The 18,868-nt window shown below is 42.8% G+C and overlaps 1 protein-coding gene across 1 annotated transcript in view; it reads right to left on the reverse strand.

The window, feature by feature from the left end:
- slc24a4b (solute carrier family 24 member 4b) overlaps positions 1 to 18,868 on the reverse strand; it is a 212,391-nt gene that overhangs the window by 172,632 nt on the left and 20,891 nt on the right. The window contains exon 2 of the mRNA XM_060917863.1: positions 11,021 to 11,131. Within this exon, the coding sequence (XP_060773846.1) occupies positions 11,021 to 11,131 (111 nt within the window). The remainder of the gene's footprint in view (positions 1 to 11,020; positions 11,132 to 18,868) is intronic.

Below are 18,868 nucleotides of genomic sequence, written 5' to 3' on the forward strand. Positions count from 1 at the left end.
ACAGCAAGAAGGTCCTGCGTTCAATCCCAGCAGCCAGTGAGGGCCTTTCTATGTGGAGTTTGCATGTTCTCCCCATGCCTGCATGGGTTTCCTCCAGGTGCTCCGGTTTCCCCCAAAGGCATGCAGGTTAGGCTAATTGGTGGCTCTAAATTAACCGTAAGTGTGAATGGTTGTCTGTGTTAGCCCTGCAATGACCTGGCGACTTGTCCAGGGTGTACCCCACCTCTCACCCGTAGTCAGCTGGGATAGGCTCCAGCTTGCTTGCGACCCTGTAGAACAGGATAAAGCAGCTAGAGATAAGGAGATAATGGATGGATGGGGATATATATATATATATATATATATATATATATATATATATATATATATATATATATATAGGGTGCGATTTGTCAAAAAACCAGAAGGGGGGATGTTTTTTTTTTTTTAATCATGAAAGGTCACAAAATTAAGGTAACAATAGGCTAACAGCTCAATAACATCCGATGATATCAAATGAATAACACTAAATGAAAACGAACACTAAACCAGAGATAGTAAATTCATCTTCCTATCTCTCTGACTAAATACACGAACACTAACACATAACAAAGTTCGCATTGCTTGTCGCGTTGCTGTGACGTTTCTCTCCCTCCGGATTAAATGGACAGTGACTCGAAAATCACTTAAATACATGAATACTAAATGAACAGTTTGCTCTGATGGCGCAGTTCATGTGGCCTTTTCTGCTTTCCCGTCGGTGCGCTATCCGCCAAGTTTCGCCCTTCTTTAATCCACATTTCTGCGAACTTCTCAGCAGGGAAGGAACGCACGTCTGGCCCATTGACAGCGAGGAAAAGAAGGCTTTTCAGTGTGGATACATTCATTCTGTTGCGCTCATCAGTAAGGATGTGATTCATGGCGCTAAATCCACGTTCACACTCTGGTTATTATCTACAATGTATCTATTTGCTGGTGACGTTCGTGAACATCAAAGCTGCCACTTCGGGTCATTTTGAAAGTGAGTGCAATGTAGACCATAGAAAACTGTGTCACAACATGCCTGTCATGTCAACTTTTTTTTTGGTTTGTTTGTTTTAATTACGGGGTTGTCCCCGAGGATTTTTTTTCAGCAGAGATAAAAACCGGGGGGGGGGGATGATCCCCACCATCCCCCCCAGCAAATCGTATATATATTAGTGCTGTCAAAAATGTCACGTTATTAACGCGTTAACTTGACTCAATTTTAACGGCGATAATTTTTTTATCGCGAGATTAACGCTCTGTGACATGATGCCACGCCCCGCACAGCCAGAGTCCTCTGCCCTCCCCCGAAGAGCCACGGTGCTCGCTTAGGTTTCGTTTTCCCATCGGCGGCTCCAGCCCCACTTTGCAGTGGCTGTGACAAGACGTGTTATGCTCTGCAATAAAAAAAAAAAAACATTGGTACAACCAGTGTTCGAACTATGCCGATATTTTCGGGGGGTCCCTTTTTTTTCCCTTGGGGGGGTGCTTGCGCTTGTCTCAGAGCGCGGATCTCCATCGCGCACTCACTTCGGATATGCAAATGCTTCCTGTTACACACGATTGCTATGTCAATAAACATCATTTTGCCAATATTTTAGAGACCCCCCCAACATTTCCCAAATCATGTTTTCAAGGGATTTCATGTCTGTTTCAGGGGATCTCGGATCCCCCGAGTACCCCCGTAGTTCGAACGGTGAGCAAGCCCATTCACTTTTTTATGCTGATAAGAGAATTACAATGGTTTTTCATGTGACAAAAATGTGCGATTAAATTGCGATTAATCGCGAGTTAACTATGACAGTCGCGACATTAATCGCGATTAAATATTTTAATCGCTTGACAGCACTAATATATATATATATATATATATATATAAATTTTGGACTCTGTGCTGATTTCAGGAAACCCAAAATAAATTAAAACTTGTGCATCCAATATTTGTTATTTTCTCTATTAAAGGATGCATGTCGTACAATCGTTCTGTCACAGAAAAAGAACAGTTCGAAGCACTGAAAGCCCAATACTGCCATGACATTAATGTCCCTGTATGTAAACTTCCGACTACAACTATATAAAATTGCCTTATTGGTAACAGTTATGCACCCAAGGTGAAGTTTATATTGGTGAATCATAACCGAGACAAATTCAAGGTTATTATTCACTGATATTAACTGAGGCTGAGGCGGATTATTGTTTTAGTATAAATACACAGGTGATTTACTGAAAAAATATTTTAAAAATCAGCAGCATGCAAATATAATGCACACAGACTTTCATCACTTATCTATGCCGACTCGCATAAAATACTGTATTTTGAAATGGATAAAATAAATCACAATTCCACCTTACCTTTGAATAGTTTTAGATCAAAATTCATAGCATCTTTAGTGCTTTTAGGAACAGCATTTTCCTTTGTCATTTGTAATTCTTCCTCATGGTGACAAAGCAATTGGCCGCCATTTTGCCCGATTCGCACGAGGTGATTATCAATAAATAATCCGTATCTCTCGACCAATCAGTGCGCGATTTCCTGTAATTACCTCCGTATTTATCCTAAATGTTTTTAGAAATTCATCTCATCTCATTATCTCAAGCCGCTTTATCCTTCTACAGGGTCGCAGGCAAGCTGGAGCCTATCCCAGCTGACTACGGGTGAAAGGCGGGGTACACCCTGGACAAGTCGCCAGGTCATCACAGGGCTGACACATAGACACAGACAACCATTCACACTCACACTCACACCTACGCTCAATTTAGAGTCACCAGTTAACCTAACCTGCATGTCTTTGGACTGTGGGGGAAACCGGAGCACCCGGAGGAAACCCACGCGGACACGGGGAGAACATGCAAACTCCACACAGAAAGGCCCTCGCCGGCCCCGGGGCTCGAACCCAGGACCTTCTTGCTGTGAGACGACAGCGCTAACCACTACACCACCGTGCCGCCCGTTTTTAGAAATTATTTCTGAAAATTGATTACAGAAGGTTTTATTGTGCATTATGAATGCACAGTTGCAGAGAGGAGAATTTCAGATGATAATAAATGACCATTTGTGTTTGGCGTCAAAGGGTGTCTTTAACAACGGCATTCTAAAAAAATGAAGGTCATCTTTTTTGCCTTCCTATTCTGACATCCAACAGCACAACAAAACATTTTTTCTTTCTTCTGGGAATCCTTCTTCAATGTGCATACAACTACAGTGACATAATCATGACACCCACTCCAAACAAACATGGTACATACAATGTCTTGCAAAAGTATTCATCCCCCTTGGTGTTTGTCCTGTTTTGCTGCATTACAATACCTATGCACACTCCAGATTTCTGTTTTTTCATCTTAATTATTGTTTGTGTCACGATAAAACAACAATTTTCACCTTTAAAGTGGTAAGCATGTTGTGTAAATCAAATGGTGCTAACCCTCCAAAAATCCATTTTAATTCCAGCTTGTAATGCAACAAAACAGGACAAACACCAAGGGGGATGAATACTTTTGCAAGACACTGTACATACAGTACCAGCCAAAAATTTGGACCTTTCGAGGAGACTGTACAACTGACATCAGATAGCTAAAAATGTTCATGCAATGTATGCAATTGTAGGATTGTTGTGTGTGATGCGAAATAAGCACTGAAATAAGACAACAATGGAACAGTTTTTCAGCTTTGTGCACAAGCACAACAAACTTAAAGGTAAAACTCAGATTTTTCAAGTGTAGATCATAAAAAGAATTTTTGCCGACACCCAATAATTTTTGTTTAGTGGACTGAAAGCTACTGAATTTGAATCACAGACTTCCAATTTTATTAGTTTTTTTTTTTAAATAGAACAATTAATGAATTTAGGGCCATGTGGCCCTAAATTCTCCACCATTTTTTCCTGCTTCACCATGACCCAATTCAAGATACTACGTCATGCATGACGTGGTGGGCTTTCCCCATTCGTGCAAAGCATTGTGGGATACAAATTTGAAATAGGAGAGAAAAATGGAGGACATGAGTGTGCGAATGAAATGTGAAAGACCGACTACAGTAACAGAAAGCAAGAAGAAAAGACGTTATGTTATATATGAAGGGAAAGGAAACACAGGACCAAACTAATAAATATCGGCTCTCAGCGAGCACCTCGGTGTGATCAGCTGTTCATTTAGCGACAGAATGATGGAACTGTCAGTGCACGCTCAAAGGTAAACCTGTAAATGGCAGTAATGCAACACTGGATACCAGCTGCTGTAAAACCCAAAAGAAGAAGAAGAAGGTAAACCTGCGCATGCGCACACGGACTTCCTCTGTCTGTTTGACTGCGTGAAGCGAGCGATTTCATGCACATTATTTGCTTTAATCCCTTCAAATTAAATAACGTCCCAGCCACAGAATGGCCTGATATTTTGTGAGATATTACAGTAATAAACATATATCACAATGATCACATTTCAGAGGGAACTAAATTTCACCGATTTTATGGAATTGAAAGGCTGTCCAGCTTTAATAGATTACTGGAGGCATGTGTGACTATATAATGGCCTATGGGGTAGTTTGCTTTCCTCTCAGTATAATGCTCAAAAGTAAGCCAATCAAATAACAAACCATGTTTTTCATAACTCCATGTGAAAGCCAATGATTCAAACCATATAGTCCAAACCACTGCACTGGATTATGTGACTGAACTCCTAAAACTATTAAAATTGCATTCTATTATTTAAAAAAAAATAATGTTGATATATTGAATATTGGTTGGTTGAATAGTGGTATTGTAATGTCTGGTATAGGATATTGGAATGAATATTAGGTATAGGTTAGGTGGAATATGTGTACAGTGGTGTTTGAAAGTTTGTGAACTCTTTAGAATTTTCTATATTTCTGCATAAATGTGACCTAAAACATCATCAGGTTTTCACACAAGTCCTAAAAGTAGATAAAGAGAACCCAGTTAAACAAATAAGACAAAAATATTATACTTGGTCATTTATTTTTTGAGGAAAATAATCCAATATTACATATCTGCGAGTGGCAAAAGTATGTGAACCTCTAGGATTAGCAGTTAATTTGAAGGTGAAATTAGAGTCAGGTGTTTTCAATCAATGGGATGACAATCAGGTGTGAGTGGGCACCCTGTTTTATTTAAAGAACAGGGATCTATCAAAGTCTGATCTTCACAACATATGTTTATGAAAGTGTATCATGGCACGAACAAAGGAGATTTCTGAGGACCTCAGAAAAAGCGTTGTTGATGCTCATCAGGCTGGAAAAGGTTACAAAACCATCTCTAAAGAGTTTGGACTCCACCAATCCACAGTTGGACAGATTGTGTACAAATGGAGGAAATTCAAGACCAGTGTTACCCTCCCCAGGAGTGGTCGACCAACAAAGATCACTCCAAGAGCAAGGCGTGTAATAGTCGACGAGGTCACAAAGGACCCCAGGGTAACTTCTAAGCAACTGAAGGCCTCTCTCACATTGGCTAATGTTAATGTATATGAGTCCACCATCAGAAGAACACTGAACAACAATGGTGTGCATGGCAGGGTTGCAAGTAGAAAGCCACTGCTCTCCAAAAAGAACACTGCTGTTCGTCTGCAGTTTCCTAAAGATCACGTGGACAAGCCAGAAGGTTATTGTAAAAAATGTTTTGTGAATGGATGAGACCAAAATAGAACTTTTTGGTTTAAATGAGAATTGTTACGTTTGGAGAAAGGAAAACACTACATTCCAGCATAAGAACCTTATCCTGTCTGTGAAACAGTGGTGGTAGTATGCAGCCTGTTTTGCTGCATCTGGGCCAGGACGGCTTGCCACCATTGATGGAACAATGAATTCTGAATTATACCAGTGAATTCTAAGGGAAAATGTCAGTACATCTGTCCATGAACTGAATCTCAAATAGAAGGTGGTTCATGTAGCAAGACAACGACCCTAAGCACACACCAGATACTGAAAGCATCTGGCTTAAAACTGAGCTCACAATTTTCACTGAGTCTTTAACCCATTTTGCAAGGAACAATATATATACAACCCCAATTCCAAAAAAGTTGAAGAGAGTAGGCTGCTTCAAATACAACCCTGATTCCAAAAAAGTTGGGACAAAGTACAAATTGTAAATAAAAATGGAATGCAATAATTTACAAATCTCAAAAACTGATATTGTATTCACAATAGAACATAGACAACATATCAAATGTCGAAAGTGAGACATTTTGAAATTTCATGCCAAATATTGGCTCATTTGAAATTTCATGACAGCAACACATCTCAAAAAAGTTGGGACAGGGGCAGTAAGAGGCTGGAAAAGTTAAAGGTACAAAAAAGGAACAGCTGGAGGACCAAATTGACCAAACTCATTAGGTCAATTGGCAATAGGTCATTAACATGACTGGGTATAAAAAGAGCATCTTGGAGTGGCAGCGGCTCTCAGAAGTAAAGATGGGAAGAGGATCACCAATCCCCCTAATTCTGCGCCGACAAATAGTGGAGCAATATCAGAAAGGAGTTCAACAGTGTAAAATTGCAAAGAGTTTGAACATATCATCATCTACAGTGCATAATATCATCAAAAGATTCAGAGAATCTGGAAGAATCTCTGTGCGTAAGGGTCAAGGCCGAAAAACCATACTGGGTGCCCGTGATCTTCAGGCCCTTAGACGGCACTGCATCACATACAAGCATGCTTCTGTATTGGAAATCACAAAATGGGCTCAGGAATATTTCCAGAGAACATTATCTGTGAACACAATTCACCGTGCCATCCGCCGTTGGCAGCTAAAACTCTATAGTTCAAAGAAGAAGCCGTATCGAAACATGATCCAGAAGCGCAGACGTCTTCTCTGGGCCAAGGCTCATTTAAAATGGACTGTGGCAAAGTGGAAAACTGTTCTGTGGTCAGACGAATCAAAATTTTAAGTTCTTTATGGAAATCAGGGAAGCCGTGTCATTCGGACTAAAGAGGAGAAGGACGACCCAAGTTGTTATCAGCGCTCAGTTCAGAAGCCTGCATCTCTGATGGTATGGGGTTGCATTAGTGCGTGTGGCATGGGCAGCTTACACATCTGGAAAGACACCATCAATGCTGAAAGGTATATCCAGGTTCTAGAGCAACATATGCTCCCATCCAGATGTCTCTTTCAGGGAAGACCTTGCATTTTCCAACATGACAATGCCAAACCACATACTGCATCAATTACAGCATCATGGCTGCATAGAAGAAGGGTCCAGGTACTGAACTGGCCAGCCTGCAGTCCAGATCTTTCACCCATAGAAAACATTTGGCGCATCATAAAACAGAAGATATGACAAAAAAGACCTAAGACAGTTGAGCAACTAGAATCCTACAGTAGACAAGAATGGGTTAACATTCCTATCCCTAAACTTGAGCAACTTGTCTCCTCAGTCCCCAGACGTTTACAGACTGTTGTAAAGAGAAAAGGGGATGTCTCACAGTGGTAAACATGGCCTTGTCCCAACTTTTTTGAGATGTGCTGTTGTCATGAAATTTAAAATCACCTAATTTTTCTCTTTAAATGATACATTTTCTCAGTTTAAACATTTGATATGTCATCTATGTTCTATTTTGAATAAAATATGGAATTTTGAAACTTCCACATCATTGCATTCCGTTTTTATTTACAATTTGTACTTTGTCCCAACTTTTTTGGAATCAGGGTTGTATTATGAAACTCTGACATTCCACCAACTGCTTGACTGTAGCAGACAGTAGCATGTCGTTGTAGCTACATTTGTTTGTCAATGCCAGATCATTCATTTTCAATTACTGGTTAATCAGCATATTTGTACTGCTGTAGCCAAAACCCTGATCAAAATGAACTACTTACCATAATTCTAAACATTATTCTGGTTGCCGAGAGGTGGACAGTAACGAAGTACATTTACTTGAGTATATATATAAATATATATATTTTTTGGAAACATATGACTTTAACTTCAACATTTGAAAGATAAATATCGTACTTTTCACTCCACTACATTTCTATCAAGGTCCTCGTTACTCGTTACTATGAAACAGCTTTGAAAGTGGATGTTTTTTTTCTTTTCTTTTCTAAAACGTGATTGTTTTTTTCGCAGGTGACACTGAAACAGCCTGTCAGTAATCACTAGGGTCACGTCTCATCCATAGACTGTATAAAATCAAGTTCAATTATTTCTCAACAGCATTACTTGAACACAATCAGTTGATGGCAGAATGGAAGGAGGCGGTTCTTCTGGGGAATGCTCACACACCCATGGCCCATGAACCCATGTTTCAGTTTATTGAACGGATTAAAGATTTGTTTCGTTTTAAATGTTTGCTTTGTTTGCCGAAAATGAACCACATCACGGCCTACAAAAACTCACCGTCCAACCTGCGGAAGCATATTGAGGTATATAAACGTTTTATTCCAAGAGAAAGCTTGCAACGAAGTTGTCTGTGCTTTTAGAGCTAGCGATAACGTTGCAATAGCTATGCAGTCTGGTTAGTCAAATGACTTTCTATGGATTTGCCCGCCAAGTTGCCGTAGCCTTGTCCACGGCTAACGTTTCACATAGCTAGTTAACTTGGACACAGTTAGCGTGGAAAAACGGAGTTATGCTAACATGAATAATATTAACTTATCTGAAGTCCTTTCAGAAATATATTTTAGCATAATCTTGCCAAATAAACAGAATGAAATCTTTCTTTTCTAGTAGCGTTAGCTACCCAATATGATTTCAAGTTTGAAAGGTGTTTGCTAGCATATCAGGTGGAGCTTCACTGACTAGCTAGCTTAACATTAAACCACCATGATGGCACAGCATGCGTTCATTTTGTAAATCCACATTTCTGTCCTTGGTAGAGGCATTAGGTTTTGTAAGTGTTGTGGCAATAATACAACAATGCATTGACAGAAAATGTACTTTTGACTGCACAACTTTCACTTGTATCGGAGTCACATTTGATCAGTGGTATCTGTACTCTGACTTATGTAATGAAGTTGGGTACTTTGTCCACCTCTGCAGTTGCCATAAGCACAGTGTGTCCAACAAAAGTAAAGCAGCGTTATGTCTGTTTAAATAATTGTCATAGCGTCTCTGTTGTCCTGCCTGGAGAAACTCATTCGCCACTTGTAGGTGAAAGTCAGGCTTGATAAATGCACCCTATGCATAATGCATCAACAGCAAGTTTTGAGCAAGATGGCATGTGCAGCCATGACTCACTCACCCCATTCGTTCACTTCACACATTTAATCTGTTTAGTGACTGGGAATTTAATATTCAGTGCAAAATAGTAAAGACATCAATCTTTTTAGGATAAATTTGCTCCTTCTGTCACAACAAGTGGATTTCTTTTTTAATTCACTCACAGCTTAGCTTTTCAATGTTGTTTCTTCCTCTTTTTTTCTTCAGGTCCATGCATGAGGACATGTGACATCTTCTGGTGAATAAAGGGGAAATTTGTTGCACTTTTATTCCTGAAGGCTGCCCGAGAGAAAATGCTGCAGTTCTTGAATTGAACTTTATTGAGAAACAAAGCAAGAACACCTTTTTTTTGTACAGTCTTATCTATAACCACTCCAGGAGTTTCTGAAGAGTGAAAGTGGTAATATTGCACCAAAATATAATCTTGCTAATAAATCTACGTTTAAACTTCTACTGGTTAGCACAATGGATAAAAATCATAAATAAATAAATAAATAAATAAATAAATAAGCAAGCTGTTTTGCTGCATCTGGGCCAGGACGGCTTGCCATCCTTGATGGAACAATGAATTCTGAATTATACCAGCGAATTCTAAAGGAAAATGTCAGGACATCTGTCCATGAACTGAATCTCAAGAGAAGGTGGGTCATGCAGCAAGACAACAACCCTAAGCACACAAGTCGTTCTACCAAAGAATGGTTAAAGAAGAATAAAGTTAATGTTTTGGAATGGCCAAGTCAAAGTCCTGACCTTAATCCGATGGAAATGTTGTGGAAGGACCTGAAGCGAGCAGTTCATGTGAGGAAACCCACCAACATCCCAGAGTTGAAGCTGTTCTGTACGGAGGAACGGGCTAAAATTCCTCCAAGCCGGTGTGCAGGACTGATCAACAGTTACCGCAAACGTTTAGTTGCAGTTATTGCTGCACAAGGGGGTCACACCAGATACTGAAAGCAAAGGGTCACATACTTTTGCCACTCACAGATACGTAATATTGGATCATTTTCCTCAATAAATAAATGACCAAGTATAATATTTTTGTCTCATTTATTTAACTGAGTTCTCTTTATCTACTTTTAGGACTTGTGTGAAACTCTGAAAATGTTTTTGGTCATATTTATGCAGAAATATAGAAAATTCTAAAGGGTTCACAAACTTTCAAGCACCGCTGTATATGGGTCTGAAAGACCCAGTGAAGCCACAAGATTAGGGTGAGGGGGAAAAATAACCTTTGTCTTACAATTCTGCATTAAACAAATCTGCATTGAGTCACAGAAACAGTATAATCAAACATTTAATTGAACAAAGTTAATAATACTAGATACCGCTGATGAAAAATAAAATGCTATCGGCTAGGGCTGTCCAATTTTTAATTACTTGAAAGATTTCATATTCAAAACTCCTTGTTGAAAAGGAAATGCTGCAATGAATCGGCCTGAAGGTGTTGGATGTAATAAAGAAAGATGCTGTGTGTGGGATGTAGATACGCAAGTCAGCATTGCAGCAGCCCATCACTGGAAAACTAGCTTTCTCTCCTGAGCCAGCCATTAAGAGATATGATTTAAGCCATATTATCTGTACATCAAAGGTAGTCACCAGAGAGCAGGAAAAAGCAGAGAAGGATAGACCGAAGGAAAGAGTGTAGGTAATCCTGTGAGATCGCAGACAAGATTTTGATGATGTAATTTCATCAGCTAGCATTCTTCAGGAGAGACGGAGAAGTTATTTTTATACCACAAAGAAACACCAGCAATGCTGAGACCCAATAAAGTTCTTCGCTTCTCCAATATTCTGTGTCTGAACAACTGTGATGATGATGATGATGATGTTGACAGTGTCCTCTCCTACCTGGCTCAGTACAGTTCTTCTCCACAGTCTCGTTGTTATGCGCCAAGGCCATCAGTCTCCTGCCCCAGTGGGCATCAACATTTATACCTCCATCAATGATCATGCCGTGACCTGGAGAAAAATGGACATTGGTCATTTCAAAATGCATGTGTCACCAAACTGAGCTTCAACGCATAACACAAAAATACATTTCAAAGAAGCTGCCATTTTAAAATCCCATCAAGCTGTTAGGAACAGACATGATGTAAAGTGCATCATGTCCAGGTTGTATCTGATCGCGCCTACCTCTCTGGTAAGACTGAAATATCTGACTGACGTGAGATCAGACAGGTGTCTCACTCCAAAGTTAGACAAGTTCACATCATGATAAAACCACATTGTAAGCCTTGACGACACAATCTCATTCTTTTTCAAGGATTGACATGCAGTACTGTGCAAGGTCTCAGGCATCCGATTGTTTTTTCATACAAACTTTGTTCTAAATTTCTATTTTATGACTTCTACATTATCGAGTCAGTGAGTCACAAAAACACTTTAGAGTTCCAAACGTTCGGGGGGGGGTTCGGCAATAAAATTAAATATTACAGAAAAAAAATGTTTGTATCTGAGCAACATATTTCACAAGAGAGCATTTTTCAGATTAAAAAAGAAAACATAATGAAGGCCAGGGCCGCGTTAACCCTTGCCGAGGCCCTGGGCAGACACACCCCCGAGGCCCCACCCCCGCCTGTTGTCAACTGCACTCTTAACAAGTCTGGTTAACTAAAGTTTAGCCTCAAGAAGCCTCTGAATGAGTGAGTCAATGAACAACATGTCAAGAACATAACCTAGGCCTACAACAGTTTCTTTAGTATTCAGAACAAGAACATTCATTTGGTATATAACCGTTCGTTTTCATTTTGGAATCCAGGCAACTTTTAACTTATGAAAACAAAGAGCGATAACAAAGAAAGAAAATATCTTGCTTCTCAGAAATAAATCTCAAAATGTTAGGCTATGTGAAACATTTCATCCTTTCACACATGTCCCAAACAGCAGTGGCACACAGCTTTGCGCATTCAGTTTGACAGCCATGGGTCAACTTACAAGGGCACTTTCCTACTTTTCTGGAAAGCGAAGTCATTCACTAAATCATTGAACTCAAGCTGGCGTAGCGTGTGAAGATATGGTGGACAGTGATCATATTGACAATGACGAGTGATTTATGCGATGGGACAAGGTGGGCTTCCTTACGGGTGGCGAAATGCATCAAAAATGTTATCAATATGATCAAAACTTCTGAAAATATCGTTTCATATTTTCCGATCTCGCTACCTCCGAGGCCCCCTAGTGGCCGAGGCCCTGGGCAGCTGCCCATGAAGCCCATTAGGATAACGTGTCCTTGATGAAGGCTACTGGGTTTTGGTCCAAAATTAAAAAGCAAATGCAACAGTCAAAGTGTCCAGAAGAACTGTGGCTGGTGCTGCAAGATGCTCAGTAAAACCTACAGCTCATTTCCTTATAAAACTGCACTCATTGTACCTGAGACTACTATTTTTTTTTAAGCAAAAGGGTAATCTCACACCAAACACTGACTTTGTTTCTTTTATTGTGGCTTACTGCTTACTGTTTATAATATTTTTTATGTTGAAACATTTAATTTCATTATTTTTAAGCCATTTTTGGTCTACAGCATTTCTTTACTAAGAATTTTGCAAGGTACTGTATGTGTCCTATAACTCTAACATAGCATAATAATAATTGTTAAATGTAATAATTTGAAACCATTATAAAATTATGATGTAATAAAAAAATTACTATCAGCACCTGATAGGCACCATGCATTTTTTTTTTTTTGTATTCCTCACCTATGCGAGGTCATACAGTTTTGAAGCCATCAGTTCCAAAAACATTTATCTTGGTCTCATCACTCCAGAGTATAGAGTCCCAGTAGTCTAGTCCCCTCCTAGAACTGCCACCTTATTGTGGTGGAGGGGTTTGTGTGCTTGAATGATCCTAGGAGCTATGTTGTCGGGGGCATTACGCCCCTGTTAGGGTTTCCCAAGGCAGACAGGTCCTAGGTGACAGGCCAGACCAAGAGCAGTTCACCAAAACCCTCTATGGAAATAAAAAAATCAAGGACCGTGACGTCACCCGGTATGGCGCAGCCGGGGCCCCACCCTGGAGCCAGGCCCCCACCCTGGAGCCAGGCCCAGGGTTGGAGCTTGTATGCGAGCGACTGGTGGCCAGGCCTTTGCCCACGGGGCCCGGCCGGGCTCAGCCCAAAGTGGTGACGTGGGCCCCCTCTCCTGTGGGTTCACCACCCACAGAGGTAGCCATAGGGGGCCGGTGCAGTGTGGATTGGGCGGCAGTCGAAGGCAGGGGCCTCAACGACCTGATCCCCGAACACAGCGGCTAGCTGTTGGGACATGGAATGTCACTTTGCTGGGGGGAACAGAGCCTGAGCTTGTGCGGGAGGTTGAGAGGTACCAGATAGAGATAGTCAGGCTCACCTCCATGCACAGCTTGGGCTCCGGAACCCAGCTCCTCGAGAAGGGCTGGACTCTCTACTTCTCTGGAGTCACCCACGGTGAGCAGCGGCGGGCTGGTGTGGGCTTGCTTATAGCTCCCCAGCTCAGCCGCCATGTGTTGGAGTTTACCCCAGTGAACGAGAGGGTCGCCTCTCTGGGCCTTCGGGTCGGGGAGAGGGCTCTTGCTGTTGTTTGTGCCTATGGGCTGAACAGCAGTATAGAGTATCCAGCCTTCTTGAAGTCCCTGGGAGAGGTACTGAGAGGTGCTCAGACTGGGGACTCCATTGTTCTACTGGGGGACTTTAACGCTCACGTGGGCAACGACAGTGACACCTGGAGGGGCATGATTGGGAGGAACGGCCTCCCCAATCTGAACCCGAATGGTGCTTTGTTATTGGACTTCTGTGCTAGTCACGGTTTGTCCATAACAAACACCATATTCGAGCATAGGGGTGTCCATAAGTGCACGTGGCACCAGGACACCTTAGGTCGGAGGTCGATGATCGACTTTGTTGTCATTTCCTCTGATCTCTGGCCCTATGTCTTGGACACTAGCGTGAAGAGAGGAGCTGAGCTGTCAACTGATCACCACCTGGTGGTGTGTTGGATCCGCTGGCGGAGGAGGAAACCAGACAGACCTGGCAGGCCCAAACATATGGTGAGGGTCTGCTGGGAACATCTGGCTGAGCACTCTGTTGGGGAGGTCTTTAACTCCCACCTCCGGGAGAGCTTCTCCCAGCTTCCAAGGGAGGTGGGGGACATTGAGTCTGAGTGGACCATGTTCTCTGCCTCCATTGTCAACGCGGCTGTTCGGAGCTGAAGAAGGAGTCCTATTGGGCCATGTTGGCCTCCAGGACTCCTGAGGCAGCTGACGGGTATCGGCAAGTCAGGCGTGCCACAGCTTGGGCAGTTGCAGAGGCAAAAACTCAGAACTGGGAGGAGTTTGGTGAGGCCATGGAGGAGGACTATCGGTCGGCCTCGAGGAAATTCTGGCAAACCGTCCAGCGCCTCAGGAGGGGGAAGCAGTACTCTGCCAACACTATTTACAGTGTGGGTGGGGAGCTGTTGACCTCGACTAGGGATATTGTCGGGCGATGGAAGGAATACTTCAAGGATCTCCTCAATCCCACCATCACGTCTTCCATTGAGGAAGCGAAGGCTGATGACTCAGAGGTGGACTCGTCCATTACACAAGCCGAAGTCACTGAGGTGGTTTGCAAGCTCCTCGGTGGCAAGGCACCGGGGGTGGATGAGATCCGCCCTGAGTATCTCAAGTCTCTGGATGTTGTGGGGCTGTCTTGGCTGACACGCCTCTGCAACATCGCGTGGCAGTTGGGGACAGTGCCTCTGGAGTGGCAGACTGGGGTGGTGGTCCCTCTTTTTAAGAAAGGTGACCGGAAAGTGTGCTCCAATTATAGGGGAATCACACTTCTCAACCTCCCCGGGAAGGTTTACTCCAGGGTACTAGAAAGGAGAATTTGGCCAATAGTCGAACCTCGGATCCAGGAGGAACAATGTGGTTTTCGTCCTGGTCATGGAACACTGGACCAGCTCTATATCCTTCATAGGGTGTTCGAGGGTTCATGGGGGTTTGCCCAACCAGTCCACATGTGCTTTGTGGATCTGGAGAAGGCATTCGACCATGTCCCTCATGGTATCCTGTGGGGGGTGCTTCGGGAGTATGGGGTTTGGGGCTCTTTGCTAAGGGCTGTCCAGTACCTGTACAAACAGAGCAGGAGTCTGGTTCGCATTGCCGGCAGTAAGTCAGACCTGTTCCCAGTGGATGTTGGACTCCGGCAGGGCTGCCCTTTGTTACCAGTTCTGTTCATAATTTTTATGGACAGAATTTCTAGGTGCAGCCAGGGGCCGGAGGGAATCCTGTTTGGGAACCACAGGATTTCATCTCTGCTTTTTGTGGATGATGTTGTCCTGTTGGCTTCTTCAAACCAGGACCTTCAGCATGCACTGGGGCGGTTTGCAGTCGGGTGTGAAGCAGCTGGGATGAGAATCAGCACCTCCAAGTCCGAGGCCATGGTTCTCGACCAGAAAAGGGTGGCTTTCCCTCTTCAGTTTGATGGAGAAGTCCTGCCTCAAGTGGAGGAGTTTAAGTATCTTGGGATCTTGTTCACGAGTGAGGGAAGGATGGAGCGTGAGATCGACAGGCGGATTGGTGCAGCCTCTGCAGCGATGTGGTTGCTTTACCGGTCCGTCATGGTGAAGAAGGAGCTGAGCCAAAAGGCGAAGCTCTCGATTTACTGGTCAATCCATGTTCTGACTCTCACCTATGGTTATGAGCTTTGGGTAATGACCGAAAGAACAAGATCGCGGATACAAGCGGCCGAAATGAGTTTCCTTCGCAGGGTGGCTGGGCGCTCCCTTAGAGATAGGGTGAGAAGCACAGTCACTCGGGAGGAGCTCGGAGTAGAGCCGCTGCTCCTCCACATCGAGAGGAATCAGCTGAGGTGGCTCGGGCATCTCTTTCGGATGCCTCCTGGATGCCTCCCTGGGGAGGTGTTCCAGGCATGTCCCCCCAGGAGGAGGCCCCGGGGAAGACCCAGGACACGCTGGAGGGACTATGTCTCTCAGCTGGCCTGGGAACGCCTCAGTGTTCTTCCCTAGGAGCTGGCTGAGGTGTCTGGGGAGAGGGAAGTTTGGACTTCCATGCTCAGACTGCTGCCTCCGCGACCCAGCCCCGGATAAGCAGAAGAAGATGAGATGAGATGAGATGAGATGAGACGAGACGAGACGAGACCTGACCAGCAGCTGGCTGCTTGTAGCCGTGGTTGAAACTGGAGAAAGATTACATGACCATAAACTAAGCTTTGGCACGGTGACTTTTCAAGCTAGACTGCGTTTCAGATTTTTCATGTGTCGGTCATAAAAATAATTTTCCCCGGCACCCAATTATTTTTGTTTAGTGGACTGAAAGCTACTGAATTTGAAACACAGACTTCCAATTTTATTAGTTTTTTTTTTAAATAGAACAATTAATGAATTTAAGACTAAATTCTCCACTATTTTTTCCTCCTTCACCATGACTCAATACAAGATACTATGTCATGCATGACATGGTGGGCTTTCCCCGTTCGCACAAGGCATTGTGGGATACAAATTTGAAACAGGAGAGAAAAATGGAGGACGTGAGTGTGCAAATGAAACGTGAAAGACCAACTACAGTAACGGAAAGCGAGAAGAAAAGACGTTATGTTATATACGAAGGAAAGGAAACACAGGACCAAACTAATAAATATCGGCGCTGAGCGAGCACCTCGGTGTGATCAGCTGTTCGTTTAGTGACAGAATGATGGAACTGTCAGTGCACACTCAAAGGTAAACCTGTAGATGGCAATAATGCAACAGTGTGGATGCCAGCTGCTGTAAAACCCAAAAGAAGAAGGTAAACCTGTGCATGCACAGACAGACTTCCTCTGTCTGCTTGACTGCATGAAGCGAGCGATTTCATGCACATTATTTGTTTTAATCCCCTCAAATTAAATAACTTCCCAACCACAGAATGGTTTGGTTTGGTTTGTTTTTGAGATATTACAGAAATAAACATATATCACAATGATCAAATTTCAGAGGGAACTAAATTTCACTGATTTTATGAAATCGATGATAAGGTCTAAATGTTCACATATATCCTTTTTTATTCAAATCAGTAGCAAAAGTGATTTGACAATGACAAACAGACTAAATATTCTTGTGAAAATCATCTAACACTACTTTGCACAGATGTAAGGAAAGAAAATGGGAACACACTTCAATATTCATTATAGTTTAATCAGTTATTATACTATTTTGGAATATTTGTGTGTCTGTATATATTTATTGCCTTATGCATCTATTTGGGTAAAAAATACATCACAGAATTTATCACAAAGAATGATTTAGCCCTAAAATGATATGCAATCACCGCTGTCTTTAGCCCGTTTCTGCTTCCCTGTTCTTTAAACAAGAATGCAAGATAGCAGATATATAAATCAGATATATAAATTATCTGCCATCTTTGTTAATGATGTACAAAATAAATATAAATTTTAGATACGTTTCTGAAGATTCCATCTAGGTTGCATCTAGGTTCCATCTAGGTTCCACTAGGTTGCACACTGAGGGCTGGATTATCTCATCTCATCTCATTATCTCTAGCCGCTTTATCCTGTTCTACAGGGTCGCAGGCAAGCTGGAGCCTATCCCAGCTGACTACGGGCAAAAGGCGGGGTACACCCTGGACAAGTCACCAGGTCATCACAAGGCTGACACATAGACACAGACAACCATTCACACCTACGGTCAATTTAGAGTCACCAGTTAACCTAACCTGCATGTCTTTGGACTGTGGGGGAAACCGGAGCACCCGGAGGAAACCCACGCGGACACGGGGAGAACATGCAAACTCCACACAGAAAGGCCCTCGCTGGCCACGGGGCTCGAACCCGGACCTTCTTGCTGTGAGGCGACAGCGCTAACCACTACACCACCGTGCCGCCTATTATTATTATTAATACTTTTAATACTTTTTCCGTTTCCGGTTGAGAGTACGCCGTGCGCATTTTGGCTGCCGCTTCTTACCGGAGCTTTTTATTTTCCTTTTTTTCCCCTTTGTTTTTCTTTTTGTGATTGTATGGTCTGAAGTTTGTTCTTAGTTTGAATGTTCTTTATTTGAATGTTTTGTCTGCCGGTTGTTACGTAGCTCCAGTTTTGGGCGCCAGTTCTCTTCAAGCCTTGGTCCACCATGGGTGATGCCTGTGCTCCTCGCTATGGACTGCAGAGAGCAACTTGCTCTTTTAACATCTGGGTTGTCCAGCACTCTGTGTGATGGTGCTTCTGCGCTTGGTGCAGTGTTCCGAGCGATGTTGCCTGGTGGCATCACGGTGGCTGTGCAGGCGGTATGGGATTTACCTTTGTGTGCCTTTTGGTGGGACTGTGGACAGCTACGGCACTGGAATTACATCTTGACCCTCTTTTGGTGGAGGGGTTTTTTGTGTGTGTAACTGAAAAGTGACTTTGGGTGTGAGAAAGGCGCTATATAAGTTGAATAATAATTATTATTATTATTATTAGATGACATGGTGGTGTAGTGGTTAGCACTGTCGCCTCACAGCAAGAAGGTTCTGGGTTCGAGCCCAGTGGCTGACAGGGGCCTTTCTAAGTAAACACTTCTGAGTATGCACTTTATCCCGGTAAGGGTCACAGTGGGCCCAGAACCTGTCCCATGAACACTAGGCATGAGACTGGTACACACACACTGATGCGAATGCCATCCCATCACTAGGCATATTCACGCTTACATTAGCACCTTTGGGGGTTTGGGCAATTTATTATTGCCAAGCAACCC

This window comes from Neoarius graeffei, chromosome 3 (genome assembly GCF_027579695.1).
Source record: "Neoarius graeffei isolate fNeoGra1 chromosome 3, fNeoGra1.pri, whole genome shotgun sequence".
Taxonomy (NCBI): Eukaryota; Metazoa; Chordata; class Actinopteri; order Siluriformes; family Ariidae; genus Neoarius; species Neoarius graeffei.